At 41.2% G+C, this 15,814-nt stretch overlaps 1 protein-coding gene across 1 annotated transcript in view; it reads left to right on the forward strand.

The window, feature by feature from the left end:
* SLC28A3 (solute carrier family 28 member 3) overlaps positions 1 to 15,814 on the forward strand; it is an 81,961-nt gene that overhangs the window by 24,239 nt on the left and 41,908 nt on the right. The window contains exon 2 of the mRNA XM_007528395.3: positions 11,437 to 11,535. Within this exon, the coding sequence (XP_007528457.2) occupies positions 11,437 to 11,535 (99 nt within the window). The remainder of the gene's footprint in view (positions 1 to 11,436; positions 11,536 to 15,814) is intronic.

Genomic DNA, 15,814 nt, shown 5'->3' on the forward strand with positions numbered 1-15,814 from the left:
ATGGACCCAGGGTCATTGTGGGTTGCAGAAGGTAGAAGGTCTGGCTTCTGTAATTGCTTCCCCGCTGAACATGGGCATTGATTGGTCGGTCCATACTCCCAGTCTGCCTCTCTCTTTCTCTAGCAGGGTGGGTCTCTGGGGAAGCGGAGCTCCAGGACACATTGGTGGGGTCTTCAGTCCAGGGAAGCCTGGCCAGCATCCTGATGACATCTGGAACCTGGTGGCTGAAAAGAGAGTTAACACAGGAAGCCAAAGGAATTGTTGAGCAATCATGGACCCAAAGCTTGGAATAGTGGAGAGGAAGTGTTAGGGGGGTACTCACTGCAAACTTTAGTGTACTTCTGCTTTCAGGTATATATTTTGCAGTAGTTTACGGATACGTGTGAACATATGCTCTCTCTCACAGAAACTGGTGTATATCTAGGTTTTGGGACTTTGTTAGAAAGTGAACCACCTGAGATGGAATTAGAGTATACTATGAAAGGAAAGGTCTCACCCGAGTAATGAAGCTGAAGGGTTGTCATTCCACATGCGAAGTCTCTGGACACAGTCTGAAGTGAAGCATATTGAGGTGGCAATCGTTGCGTTGGTTAGGTTGTGATCGGCAGATGCAATATTATTTGATATGGATTGGGAGTGGCATACAGGAAAGTGGGCCCTATCCAAGGGTTCTGGGACTGGGGGAAGTAGAGGCTCTATAGTGGAGATGTGAGGTTCCTGCTGTCTTAGGGTTCCAAAAGACAATCGATAGTTAATGTTATCATCACATTAGTTGGTAATTGTGTTAACTTTGAAAAGTCCTTTTGTTAGGGTTTGCTGTACAGTACCCAGTATCTTGTACATAACTGTGCTATTGGTTGCTTCTGATCTACTTGGTCTAGGCTTTTGAGAGAGTCTGCATAACAATTACACAGCCTATATATTAAAAAGATTCAGTTTGTGTTTTGAAAAACTTCGAGACATACAATTAATTTTCCCCCTCTCATATTAATTAACTAGTGATTTATATGACTACATTTTGCTAGGAGTGTACATAAACACCATTCCCACCACCAAAAGATTGTGACCCATCCCTCCCACCCACTCCCACCCCCACTGGCCCAGGAAGCTGCATGTCTACCCCTCACCACAGGGTTTTTACTTTGGTGCCCTGCTTAAAATTTGGTCAGATCCTGCTTTTAGTTTCCCTTTCAGATCTTCTTAGTCAACTTCTGTTGATGAGTGGGATCATCCCATACTCATCTTTATCTTTCTGACTTAGCTCACTTAACATAATTCCTTCTAGATCTATCCAAGATGGGACAGAGAAGGTGGGTTCATTGTTCTTCATCTAAGTGTGAGAGTGGGGTATTGAAGTCTCCCACTATTATTGTATTACTATTGATATATATTTGAAATTCTTTCAATGAGTGCTTGACGTACTAAGATGGTCCCTCATTGGGTGCATAGATGTTAATAATTGCTAAGTCTTCTTGGCTGATTAATCCTCTAGTCATTATGTAATGTCCTTGCCTATCTTTTATTACTTTATTTAATTTAAAATCTATCGTGTCTGAGATGAGAATGGCTGTTCCTGCCCTTTTTTGTGGTCCGTTAGCCTGTATGATAGTTTTCCATCCTTTCACTTTAAGTCTGTGTTTATCTTGTTGTGACAGATGGGATTCTTGCAAGCAGCATATGTTTGGGTTATGTTTTCTGATCCATCCCCCAACTCTGTGCCTTTTGATGGGTGAGTTTAAGCCATTGACATTTATTGATATTATGGATTTAATGTATTGTAGTGCCATTGTTCAAAAAAAAATTTTTTTTGTTTGCTCTCATATAGTGCAAGTATTATAATGATGTTCTTGTTTATAAGAGGTCTTTTAGAACCTCTTTCAGGGCCGGTTTGGTGATGGTTGCCTCCTTTAACTGTTGTTTGTCTAAGAAGGTTTTGATCCCTCCATCTAGTTTTTATGAAAGTCTAGCAGGATATATTATCCTTGGTTGAAACCCTTTTTCATTCAGGGCTCGATAGATATCTTGCCATTCTCTTCTGGCTTTTAGAGTTTGAGTGGAGAAGTCTGCAGATAATCTTATGGGTTTTCCCTTGTATGTGACTTTTGTTTCTCTCTTGCAGCCTTTAGGGTCCTTTCTTTATCCTTACTTCTTCTCATTGTGACTGTGATGTGTCTTGGTGTCTTCAGGTCTGGGTTGATTCTGTTTGGTACTCTCTGGGCCTCTTGAATCTTAATGTCCTTTCTGTTTTTCAGGTCTGGGAAGTTTTCTTGTATTATTTCCTCTAGAATGTTTGCTTCCCCTTCCTCTCTTCCTCTGGCAGGCCAATTATACGAATGTTACTTCTTTTGATATCATCCCATATGTCTCTGTTGTTGTTTTCAGTGTCTCTCAATCTCTTTTTAAGCTCTTTCACCTCTTTCTTAGTTTTCTCTAACTCATCCTCTGTCTGACTAATTCTGTTTTCTGCTTCTGTTAGTCTGCTTTCCCTTGCCTCAGCTTCTTTCTTCATTACAGCTATTTCAGCTTTCAGTTCTCTAATTGCCTCAAGATAATCAGTGTTTTCCTTGGGGGTCTCAACTGTTGTTTCCCTAATACTGCCATTCCTTTCCTCCAATGTTGTTTTCATTTTTGTGATTAATAAGTTTGTTCTTGCTTGCATACTTTTCTTATTAATGGTTACTTCTGGCTGATTTGTAGTTTCTTGTGGGCTCTTGTCTTCATTCATTGGAGTAGCAGTTTTATTTGTTTTTGATCTACCCATTTTTTTGATGTATGTGTTTCTTTTTTTATGCTCTGTTGTTCCTCAGTTGTTGTGTCTTGAGTACAAGCAACACTGTACTAAATACCTTTATGACAATTGCACTCACCAACCTCAGGAATTACAGTAGCAACTGAAGCAAGTATTGAAGCAGTTTAATCACTACCAGTTAGCCAAACAATTTCTCCAGTCCGTGAAAAAATAGTAACCAAATCCCAGTGAAGAAGAAAGAGAAAAGAAAGAAGGGATAGCAAGAATAGACAGTTAGGAATATCTACTATCCACTGTATATTCTAGGGGTAACAAGAGGGGAAAGGGAAGTAGAGCAGAGATACACACATAGAGAGTCCACTCTGAGTCAGATTTCTTCCACAAAATAATTCACAAATTCAGAAAGGCAAAGAAGAAGGAAGGAAGAAGTGTATGACATGATTTAAAAAAAAAAAAAGAAAAAAGAGAGAAAAAAGAGAAAAGATAAGAAAAAGAGCTGTGATTAAAAAGCAGTGAAAGGAAAGGTTTTTTTGATTACTTTTTTTTTTTTTAATTTTTTATTTAAGAAAGGATTAGTGAACAAAAGCATAAGGTAGGAGGGGTACAACTCCACACAATTCCCAACACCCAATCCCCATAACCCACCCCCTCCCCTGATAGCTTTCCCATTCTCTATCCCTCTGGGAGCATGGACTCAGGGTCGTTGAGGGATGCAGAAGGTAGAAGGTCTGGCTTCTGTAATTGCTTCCCCGCTGAACATGGGCGTTGACTGGTCGGTCCATACCCCCAGTCTGCCTCTCTCTTTCCCTAGTAGGGTGTGACTCTGGGGAAGCTGAGCTCCAGGACACATTGGTGGGGTCTTCAATCCAGGGAAGCCTAGCCAGCATCCTGGTGGCATCTGGAACCTGGTGATTGAAAAGAGAGTTAACATATGAAGCCAAGATTACTTTATTTTTAATTTAATTTAATTTAATTTTTTTAATTAGCTAGGAGGAGGAGGGAGGGGAGAGTCTGTAGAGGAGGTAGGAGTAACGAGACAAGTTCCTCCCACAATAGATAAGATGCCCTCTACCCTAGCAATGAAAGATACCCTAAGAGTTAATTCTGATCAACCTAAAGGGGGGGAAGATATATGCCTTTATATTAATATTATCAATATTATTAATATAAATTATTAATAATAATTTATTAATATTAATAATAAAATAGAGCAGGGTAAACAAAAACCCTGTCCCAGATTACCTCAAAAAAAAAAAAAAAACCTCAGGACTAGACAAGGATAGCTCAAATAGAGAGTGATGCAAATCTACTATCCACTGTATATTCTAGGGGTAGCTAAAGGAGAAAGGGAAGTTGAGCAGAGACACTCGCAGTGAGAGTCCACTCTGAGTCAGAATTCTTCCCCAAAATAATTCCCAAATGTGTATCAGTGAATTCAAAAAAGCACACTGTTTGGTGGTGTGGGGGATGGGGCCTGTGGCTTTGGAAGCTGTAGGATTAAGGAAGAAAGGATGACAAGAATGAGAAAAAGAAAAGAAAAAAAGAGAGAGAAAAGAAAAGGATAAGAAAAAGAACAGTCATAAAAGAGCGGTGAAAGGAAAGAGTTTTTATTTATTTATTTTTAATTATTTAATTAGCTATGCGGGGTGAGGTGGGGGGGTTCGCTACTTAGAAAGAAAAAAGGCCAGAGGTTTCAGAAGGGTATAGACTTAGAATGAATGATACTCCCTGGTGGGATAGGAATCTCGGTAAAGAATTATGGGGGGGGGGGAAGGGGGAGGAGGTGTGCTTAATAATTTAAAAGAAAAAAATGTTTTTCCCTTTTTTTCTACTCTATTTTTTAACCCAAATTAAGTTATAGTCACCTCCTTGATGTCACCACTAGGACCCCTTATTGACTGGCCTACTAAAGGCAGAAAATCCTACCGTTTCCAGAAGATGTGGTCAGAGCTCAAGCCACTAGCAGCTTCTCAGTCCGCCATCTTCCGGGAACCCCCTCATTGTTATCTTGATCTTTCCTACCTTTACCTTTGTCCACTTGATCTGTTATAGGCTGAAAAAAGACCTCTCAATGTTTTTCTAAATGTGCTTGTCGATATCTCTCTCCTGTCTATTTTTTATGCTCACCTATTCTATTCATACAGAGATAACTATTCTCAGAGTATGAGATTAGACCCTGACCACTGTTTCTTTGTGGACACCTTAACTGCTTTTTTGGTCTGATATTCAACTAAGAATCTGACCACTGAATGGTTTCTTTTTCTAAGTCACTGAGTCATTATCAGTATATAGTTGTGATTTGTTTTTCCATCTGACTCAATCAAATTCTTTGATCAACCTGCCAGATATGTCTGCTTGTTCTTAGCACCTCTCTTTTGGAGATCTGTAATTTTTGTTATGATGGTTCCTTTAACAACCAATTTAAAACTGAATAATTGTGAAATTAGAATATTTTCTTTTCTTTCTTTTTCTTTTCTCTTCTTTTTCCTTTTGCCTCCATGGCTATCACCGAGGCTCAGTGCCTGCACTATGAATACACTGCTCCTAGAGACCTTTTTTTTTTCTTCATTTTGTTGATTGTTGTTACTATTGTTGGATAGGACAGAGAAAAATCGAGAGAGGAGGGGAAGACAGGGGCACAGAAAGATAGACACCTGCAGACCTGCTTCACCATTTTCTTATTTATTTATTTGCTTACTTATTTATTAATAGATAGAGACAGAGAGAAACTGAGAGAGAGAGAGAGAGAGAGAGGCAGAGACACCTGCACCCCTGCTACACAGTTTGTGAAGCTTTCCTCCTACAGTGGGGACTAGGGGCTTGAACCTGGGTCATTGCACACTGTAATGTAAGCACTTACCCAGGTGTGCCACCACCTGGCCCCTCTTCCTTCCTTCCTTCCTTCCTTCCTTTCTTTTCTTTTCTTTCTTTCTGTCTGTCTTCCTTTCTTCTTTTCTTGCAGCCAGAGTTATCACTGGTGCCTGTACAACTCCATCATTCCAGGAGGTCACCTTTTTCTTCTTCTTTTTGATAGAAGATGAGAAAGGAAAGGGGACAGATGGAGCATATGTTACCATGCACAAGGACCTAGATTCGAGTCCCAGCTCCCCACTTGCAGAGGTTAAGCTTCACGAGTGGTGAAGCAAGTACTCAAGTTGTCTCTCTTACTTTCTATCTCCCCTCTCTCAATTTATCTCTGTCCTATCTAAGAAAGAGTGTGAGAGAGTAGAGATAACTGTAGCACTGCTCCACTGTTTATGAAGCTTAACCCCTGCAGATGAGGGGTCCTTTCACATGGTTAATTTGTGCACTCAACCAGATGTGCCACCACCTGTACCCAAATCAGGCCCAGGTGGAAATATCCACACAGAACAAGGAACAATTGGCTTCGGGTCAACAGCTGCTCTCAATATTTGGGGCCCCTCTCCAACCCCATAGTCAGCATCACAAGGGGAGCAGCCGAAAGCACCACAGACATTTTTTTAAATTCTCAGTGAAGATTCAATCATCTTTGATATCCAACACAATATTATAAATAGACTTTGTGTTCGATAATTTCTTCCAACTGTAAGTGTTCTGAGCACATCTGAAGTGAGTTGGGTTAAGCTGTGATGTTCAGTAGATTAGGTGTGTTGAATGCATTTTTCTTTCTCCTTCTCCTCCATCTCCTCTGTCTCCTCCTCCTCCTTTTTCTTCTTCATCTTTAAACATTATACATGTTTTTGCCCTCATCATGGTATTTTTCTAATTCTATTTTATTTTGTTTTCTGATTTGTTGAATAGAGACAGAAATCAGGAGGGGTTGGGGAGGTAGAAAGTGAGAGAGAGGAGGCAGGGCAGTAGTGCCAGCGGGTTAAGCACACATGGTGTGAAGCACAAGGACCGCAGTAAGGATCCTGGTTCGAGCCCCCAGCTTCCCACCTGCAGAGGCGTCACTACACAAGCAATGAAGTAGTTCTGCAGGTGTCAATTCTTCTCTCCTCCTCTCTGTCTTCATCTCCTCTCTTGATTTCTCTCTGTCCTATCCCACAGCAACAATAACAACAACAAGGGCAACAAAATGGGAAAAAAATGGCCTCCAGGAGCAGTGCATTCATAGTGCAGGCACTGAGTCCCAGCAATAACCCTGGAGGCAGAAAGAGAGAGAGAGAGAGAGAGCTAGAGCTACAGCACTGCTTCACCACTTATGAAGCTTCCTCAATAAAGGTGGGGGTCCAGGAACTTGAACCTGGGTCCTAGGGCATGGTAACATCAACACCCAACCAGTACACCATCACCTGGATGCCGGTTCCAATGATTTTTTTTTCATGTTCTAGAAGTTATAATTTGCCTTATAAACTGAACAAAAGAAAGAAGTCCATAATACAATATGTCCACTTGTACTCCTGTAACACGCACTGTAGACCTATAGTCACTCAAACAACAGGCAAAGTGAAAGAGTACAGGCAGGTAGCAGAGAAGCACTCAAGGATGCGCCTGTCCACAGGAACTCCCAGATAATCACCGCAGTGGCTAATGCCAAATAGGGAAATTAAAAGTGACATGCTGTAAATTTCTTAAAACTACGCATACACACAGTTACAGCACTTCCGAGTGCTGAGATATCTAACAATCTGAATTGCTAATAGATGAAAAGAAAAGAAACACTGGGTTAAGGAGTAATTATGGACCACTTGTTGACATCCCTTTGACTCCAATTTGGAAAAAAAAAAAAAAGCTAAAAAAGACAAGTGATGTTAAGGAACTCTACTAATAATCAAGATGACTGAAGCCGAGGTGGGTAGAGGAGAAAAGAAACCTTTTTTTTTTTCCCTTCCTTTTTGGCCTCCAGGGCTATTGCTGAGGCTCCATGCCAACACTACAAATCCACTGCTCCTGGAGGCCATTTTTTCCCATTTTTGTTGCCCTTGTTGTTGTTGTTATTGTTATTGATGTTGTTGTTGTTGGATAGGACAGAGAGAAATCAAGAGAGAAGGGGAAGACAAAGAGGGGGAGAAAGAAAGACACTTGCAGACCTGTTTCACCGCTTGTGAAGTGACCCCCACACACACACACTGCAGATAGGGAGCCAGGGTCTCAAACTGGGATCCTTACCATGGTCAGCACACTTCACACTATATGCACTTAACCCTCTGCACTACCGCCTGGCCCCCAAAAAGAAATCTTTTATTTACACTTGGGCCAGGAGCTCAGATCTTTCTGATAACTCTGGAACCAAACAAAAGGACGGTACAAGCTTATATAGGAGGTGCAGGCTTGAGAGCAAAAAGCTTTGTTACAGAAGCAGAGGCTGCAAGGTTAAGGGGTGGGACTTGTACCCATTGCTCAGGGACTGGTTGCCTTAGTTACTGTTATCTTTCCTGCATAACTGTGCCTGGGAAAGTTTAGCCTCAGCATAAGATACACCACTGTGGGGGAGAGTACCTTTTAGAAGGGTAGAAGCATTGACTCCCCAGTAAAGAAATTTAAATTTAAAAAAAGAAAGAAAGAAAAAAGGGCAGAAGCTAGCCAGGTGATAGAAGCCGCCTTCTCAGTCAAAGTTCAGTCTGCCCTTCATCGCCTCTACTCGCCATCACTTGCTCAGCCAGTGAAGGCCAGCCTGCACTCACCACCTGCACTCTCTCAGACTTCCTACACATTCTTAGCCCTTTATATTTCCAGTCTTTCTGTCCTGTATCGAGGCCTACCTACGAATGCATCACAATCAGATTACAAGCACATATTATAAGCATATCCAGGGACTAAAATCTGGAAATTTATTTTTCAATGTCTCAAGGATATTTATTAGACAACAATCACCACACCACCATGATTCCTGTTGGAAATCCTCAAATGGGAGGCCTTGTTCTTCCTGAAAAATGCTAAAAAGTCAAGGCTTTCTCTCTCTCTCTCTCTCTCTCTCTGTCACTCTACTGGAGGTAAACAATCCCACTACACAGAAAAAATTCATGCAAAGATTCTCTTGTCAGTATTTACACCTACTTCTACCCACCCCGTGAAAAACATGTGCAGACACTCATGAACACATACACACACACACTTCTTGCAATAACTAAATAACTATAAAAAAGAGGCAGACTCCATCTTTCTATGCCACAAGTAAGTGTCAGATCCTGCCACTAGGTGGCAGGAATAATCAGCATTAAGAAGCTAAAACTCAAAAAAAAAAAAAAAAAAAAAAAAGAAGAAGAAGAAAAAGAAGAAGCGAAAACTCCTCAGGGCACCAAGAAATTAATGCCAAAATTCTCAGAGGAACCATAAGAACACCAAATCCTGGGAGTCGGCCGGTAGCGCAGTGGGTTAAGCACACATGATGCAAAGTGCAAGAACCAGCGTAAGAACAGCAAATCCTAAGTGAGTTATACAGAAGGGTGGACAGAGGTATAGGAAGACGCAGTCTCCCCAGAGTCGCACGTGCAGTCTTGGACCCCGAGGACCAATCCCCTGAGTTACCTGTGTTCTGTTTTTCCATCTCATTCTGGAAAAATCAATATATTAAAGTTAAGTTTCACTATCCATGAGATTAAGAAAAGTAAGATTTTGGAATCAGGTGGTGGGACACCTGGCTAAGCACACATGTTGCCATGTGTAAGGGCTGGGTTCAACCCCTGGTCCCCACCTGCAGGGGAAAACTTCACAAGTGGTGAAGCAGTGCTGCAGGTGTCTATCTTTTCCTCTCACTTTCTATCCCCCCTTCCATCTCAGTTTCTCTTTCTTGCCGATGAAAACAAACATTAAAAAAATAAAAGGAAGGTAAAATTTCCTTAAGTACTCATCAGTCAGCTTCAGCAATTAACAATACTTTTTCCTTTATACACACACAAACACACAACACACACACACAACATATGTGTACCCAACTAAATAGCTGTATTACAGCGCTGTACTCTTTACTACAATATTAAAACTATTGTGCTTTGGGCCACCAAAATAGCTTACTAGGATGGTGTGCCAGTTTTGCCATGTGTACAACCCAAAGCTTTGGTGCTGTGTCTTTCCTTCTTTCTTTCTTTCCAATCTGTGTCTTTCTTTCTACCTGAAAAAGTTGGCTGGAGCAATGAAGGTCTGCTGTCAACAAAGCCATTACATTCAGTAATTCAACAAATAGTTGCTATATGCAAAGACTTGTTCTAAAGGAAAATATAAATGGGCAGTGAGGGAACAAAACTTTCATGCATACCATATGCTGAGAGCCAGACTTTATTCACACCTATATGCCTGTACTTAAGTGAATTGAAAAATGCAACAAAATAGGAATTGCCACCCCCATCTCTGGGATCAATAAGACACACACACACACACACACACACACACACACATATATATATATGTATGTATATATATATATATATATTTTTTTTTTTAAACCAGAGCACTGATAAGCTCTGGTATACAGTGGTGCAGGGGATTAAACCTGGGATTCCGAAGCCTCAGGCATGACAGCCTGTTTGCATAACCATTATACTATCTACGCCTGCCTAAACACCTTAGGTTAAAACTGAAGTCTTGTATTTAACTCTTTTCTTAAAGACAAGGACACAGCTGCTAGAGCTAAAAAAACATATCCCAACATCTGGCATCTGACACCACGTATCAATCTTAGAATTAAGTCCCCATATAGAAAGGCAAATTGGAAACAGAAGCTAGAAGGTCAGGACACCTCTCCAAGAGCAAACTTCACTCACTTCCCTAAAACAAAATCATCTAGTCCTGCGTTAGTGTATTTAAACCAATCCAAGGATAGTTTAACATTTCTTTTTCTTTCTTTCTTTTTTTTTTTTCCCCTTTCCTCCAGAGCACTTATCAGTTTTGGCTTATGAAGGTGTGGGTGATTGAACCTGGGACTTTGAGTCTTAGACAAGAGAGTCTTTTTGCATGTCCATTATGCTATCTACCTCTACCCTAGTTTAATATTTCATACATCTTAACATCTAAGAGTAAAATCAGCAGACCCATGGTGTATTCCCTCTGTTTGATTTTCTAAGTGGAAAGTCTGTATGATGTGATGGAGAAAAGCCTGGAAACTGGCACCTTCACCCCAGCTCTGCTTATTACTAAGTTGTAAAGCCTAGACAAGGGCAATTAGTCCTCTTCTCTATTTTTGTCAAGTTGGCTCCCACCAAGCTTTCCTAGCAGAGCACACCAAAGCAAAGAAGCAGAAATTAACCCATGTTTCTCTATGATCCCAAATTTCTTTTTTTGTTTGTTTGTTTGTTTTTTATTTTTTTAATATTTATTTTATTTATTTATTCCCTTTTGTTGCCCTTGTTGTTTTTTATTGTTGTAGTTATTATTGTTGTTGTCATTGTTGGATAGGACAGAGAGAAATGGAGAGAGGAGGGGAAGACAGAGAGGAGGAGAGAAAGATAGACACCTGCAGACCTGCTTCACCGCCTGTGAAGCGACGTCCCTGCAGGTAGGGAGCCGGGGTTCGAACTGGGATCCTTATGCCGGTCCTTGTGCTTTGCGCCACCTGCGCTTAACGGGCTGAGCTACAGCCCGACTCCCATGATCCCAAATTTCACAGACTCTTTTATCAGTTGGCTGATCCAAAAACTTTTATCTCTGCTAGCCCATCCCTTAAAAGTCTTCTAGGTAGTATGCAACAACTATATATATATATATATGAATATGATCAGCAATGCTCCAGATTGTTTTTTATTTTTTGCAATCTTTACTTTTCTCAGAATGAAGATGACTTTCATGAAAACCAGAATTCATCAGGAAACAACAACTCACTGAGGAGCAGAGCCGCGCAAAGCAGAGAGCACATAAACGCTGCACAGGTATGGTTGAAGCACGGAGTGGGTCTGTTACCATGGAAACCGCTTTGAGGCAGGCATCAGGGACCAAACGCACGCCACTCAGCTGCTGGCATGTGGTGGGCTGGAGTAAATGATAATTAGAGGGTGTAAATCAGAGTCTTGAAGAAAACACACCACCTGACAAAGAAATGTTTGCCTTTAGCCACTTCTCTTGCCCTTCTCTGCTAGAGAGTATACCCTGACTTTCTCTGACACTGTACGATCATGGCTGACAAGTTCCAGAAGACAATGTCTTACACGAAAGCTCCTCCAATGTGTGGCTGGAGAGGTAATTCAGTGGTAGAGCACAGGACTTGCATGCATGAGGCCCTGGAATTGGATCCCTGGGCAGATCGTTGCTCTGACCTCTCTCTAATCTGTCAATAAATGAGTATGCAAATCTTTCAAAGACATCTCTGTCTTGAAGTGATAGAGGAAAACGAGGGATTTCTAAACACAGCCCTCTAATTGTCCGCCATGCCCTAGGACTCCTCAGTGAAACCAAGTGTACACAGCCAGCTCAGGTGCTCTGTCACAATGGTCACAATGCCACTCTGATCTTGCACCTGTTGAATTCTGGGTAGGGCCTCACTTAATGAAGGACTTAGTTTGCAGTAAGCAAATTGCTCATGTACAGAGAACCCTTAGTAATGTAACTCTAGCCAAAGTCAAGCCATCTGTTCAGGTGAGCTTGCTCATGACAAAAGAAATTTCAAAAAGAAGCAGCATTTGGAAAATCTTTGTTATGAAATTTGGAGGACAGAAAAAGACCTGTAATTCAAATTTAAAGAAGCAGAACCTATCCTCCAGGAATAAAGCTTTCTTAAAAACACATACTACTACACTGAGGTCATCTTATACATATTATTTGGTACCTGTCTGTTGTAAATTAACTTATAAAGAGGTTTTGGGTGTGGGGGCTGCTTACGTCCCGTAAAAGGATTCACAGTGGGGAGCTGGGAACTGGTTTAAACAATACAAGGTTTATTAGGGTGAAACAGGTAAAAGGCAAAATAAGCACTTATCATCAAGGGTTAAGAGTACACTAGGTCTATAAAGTCTGAATATAGTTATCAAAAGTTTAGTCCCATAAGATAAACAATTATCATCTCTGGTGAAGGTTGTTCATGGCTGTAGAGGGGTCTAAAAGTTTACCGGCTAGCAGAGTCACACGTGTTCAGTTCCCAGGAGAAGTAGCCATGGCAGAACATGATGCACTTCCACCCCGAGATGCTTCCAACCTGGTGAAGCAGCAACAGCCAAAGAGAGCAATGTGCTCAAAGCCCCTTGCTTTTATCCTTTCCCTTCTCTGAAGCACCTCCTTAGGGTGACGTCATTTGTATGCTAATAGTCCTAAACTCCTATTGGGGTCACAACACCTGTCTACTTCACTTAATACCATGTAAAAAAAAAGAGTGTTCATGTAATTAGTCAACCAAAGAAAGCAAAATACTTTTGCCCACACAAAAACCTATACTTAAATATATATAGTCACTACTACAATAGCCAAAATATGAAAGCTACTTCTTCAGTTGGTGAATGATAATACTGTGGTACATCCAGACAATGAGAGATGTTTGTTTTTCTCCACCTTCCTCAGTTTTCCTGAGGACCCAAAACAAAGGAACTGTCAAGCTATCTAAGGACACAGACAGCATTAGTTGTGCATTACTAAGGAAAAGAAGCAATGCAAAATTACCAAGTGTACTGTGTGATTACAAATTTCTGACATTCTGGGAAAGGTAAAAACTGCAGAAAGTTAAAATAAAAAAATTTTTCAGCAGTCACCCAGGGGAGAAGGAGGGATGAACAATCAGTGCACAGAGGAGCAGTCTCTCTCTCTCTCTCTCTTCCAACTTTTTTTTTTTTTCACCAAAGCACTGCTCAGCTCTAGCTTATGGTGGTGCAGAGGACTGAACCTGGGACTATGGAGCCTCAAGCAAGAGAGTCTGTTTGCATGACCATTATGCTATTTACCCTAACCCGAGCCGTTTCTCTATGACACTATGATGACACATACATAACACTATGCATTTGTCCAGATACCTAGTCTGTACAAAACCAAGAGTGAATCCTAAGCTGAGCTGTGAACTCTGGGTGACAATTATTTGTCATTGTAGATCATCAGTTGTAACAAAGAGACCACTCAAGAGGGAGGTGTCAATAATGGGGGAAGCTGTTGGGGGTGAGAGACCTATATGTATATAGGAATTCTCTACTTTCCATTGCTGTGAACCTTGCACTGCTCTAAAAATAATCTTTTTTAAAAAAATATTTATTTATTTATTTATTTATTCCCTTTGGTTGCCCTTGTTGTTTTACTGTTGTTATTATTATTGTCGTCGTTGTTGGATAGGACAGAGAGAAATGGAGAGAGGAGAGGGAGACAGAGATGGGGAGAGAAAGACAGACACCTGCAGGCCTGCTTCACCACCTGTGAAGTGAACCCCCTGCAGGTGAAGAGTCAGGGGCTCCAACTGGGATCCTTACACAGGTCCTTGCACTTTGTACCACCTGAGCTTAACCCGCTGTGCTACCGCCCAACTCCCAAAAATAATCTTTTTAAAAAATGTTTCACATAATGGTGGAGCACCTGGAAGAGCACACATGTTACCATGAGCCAGGACCCAGTTTCAAATCCTTGGTCCCCAACTGCAGGGGGAAACTTCACAAGCAATGAAGCAGTTCTTTGAGTGTCTCTTTCTCTCTCCCTCTTTTTTATTTATTTATTTATTTATTCCCTTTTGTTGCCCTTGTTGTTTTATTGTTGTAGTTATTATTGTTGTTGTCGTTGTTGGATAGGACAGAGAGAAATGGAGAGAGGAGGGGAAGACAGAGAGGAGGAGAGAAAGATAGACACCTGCAGACCTGCTTCACCACCTGTGAAGCGACTCCCCTGCAGGTGGGGAGCCGGGGTTCGAACCGGGATCCTTATGCCGGTCCTTGTGCTTTGCGCCACCTGCGCTTAACCCGCTGCGCTACAGCCCGACTCCCCTCTCTCTCCCTCTTTATTCCCACTTGCCTTCTCAATTTTTCTCTGTCTCTATTAAGTAAATAAATACATAAATGAATACTTAAGAAAAAAAATTGGGGGGCTAAGTGGCAGCATACCCACTTGAGTGCACACATTACCATGTGTGATGACTGAGGTTCAAGTCCCTGGTCCCCTCCTGCAGGGAGGAAGCTTTGTGAGTGGTGAAGCAGAGATACAAGTATCTCTCTTTCACTCTCTCTCTGTCTCCCCTCTCCTTTGTCAATTTTTCACTATCCCACCAAGAAGAAAGAAAGAAAGAAAGAAAGAAAGAAAGAAAGAAAGGATAAATGAATGAATGAAAGAAGCAAAGAAAGGAAGGAAGGAAGAAAAAAAAGAAAGGAAGGAAGGAAGGAAGGAAGGTGGGTGGGTGGAAAAAGAAAGAAAGGAAAAATGGCCACTGGGAGCAATGATTCATTATGCAGCCAGCCTCCAAGCCACAGTGACAACTCTGGTGGCAAGTAAATAAGAGAGATAAAAGAAAGAAAAACTATTTCACAATAAAATAAGACACTTTGCTATTGTAAAGTGAAGATTGGAAAGTAGCTACTAACTTTGACAACAGTGGTCCTTGAGTCACCTCAACCGAAACTGTCTCAGCACAAATCTGGTCTGGTCACAGTGAGTTGCGAAGTAAGTCACACGTGAGGCAGTGGCCATGATTCTCAAATGGTTTGACTTGGGGAATGAGGGAGAGAAATATTCTATGATGCTGGGGTCAGGGAGGCTATTATTTCTTGTTTGTTTTATTTTGTTTTTAAAGGTGAAAACAAGTTGGGGTGGGGACAATAGTAATACCACATATTCTTAGGGGAGGGTAATAGGCAATTTTACAATAAGAAAATAATGATGGTCATTTAGATTCAAACTTTACCAAACTTTTTTTTTTTTTTTGCTTGTTTGTTTTTGCTAAAGATAGAAAGGTAGAGAGAAAGATTAAGGAAGAAAGGGAGAGAGAGAGAGAGACCACAGCATCAGAGCTTCTTCCTTCAATGCATTGGAGGCTGGGCTCAAATCTGGATAGTACACATGGCAAAGCAGTGCAGTATCAAAGTGAGCTATTTCTCTGGTCCCAAACTCTACCAAACTTTGATTACTGGCCCAGCAAGTGAGGTGTTCAGTGGGGAGGCTCCCTGTCCTAAACAGCTGTATCTTGGACTCAGATAATGTCTCAGAATTATCCTAGGAAATCATGTTAAGTGAAATAAGTCAGAAAGAGAAAGATGAATA

Source organism: Erinaceus europaeus, chromosome 10, assembly GCF_950295315.1.
Source record: "Erinaceus europaeus chromosome 10, mEriEur2.1, whole genome shotgun sequence".
Lineage (NCBI taxonomy): Eukaryota > Metazoa > Chordata > Mammalia > Eulipotyphla > Erinaceidae > Erinaceus > Erinaceus europaeus.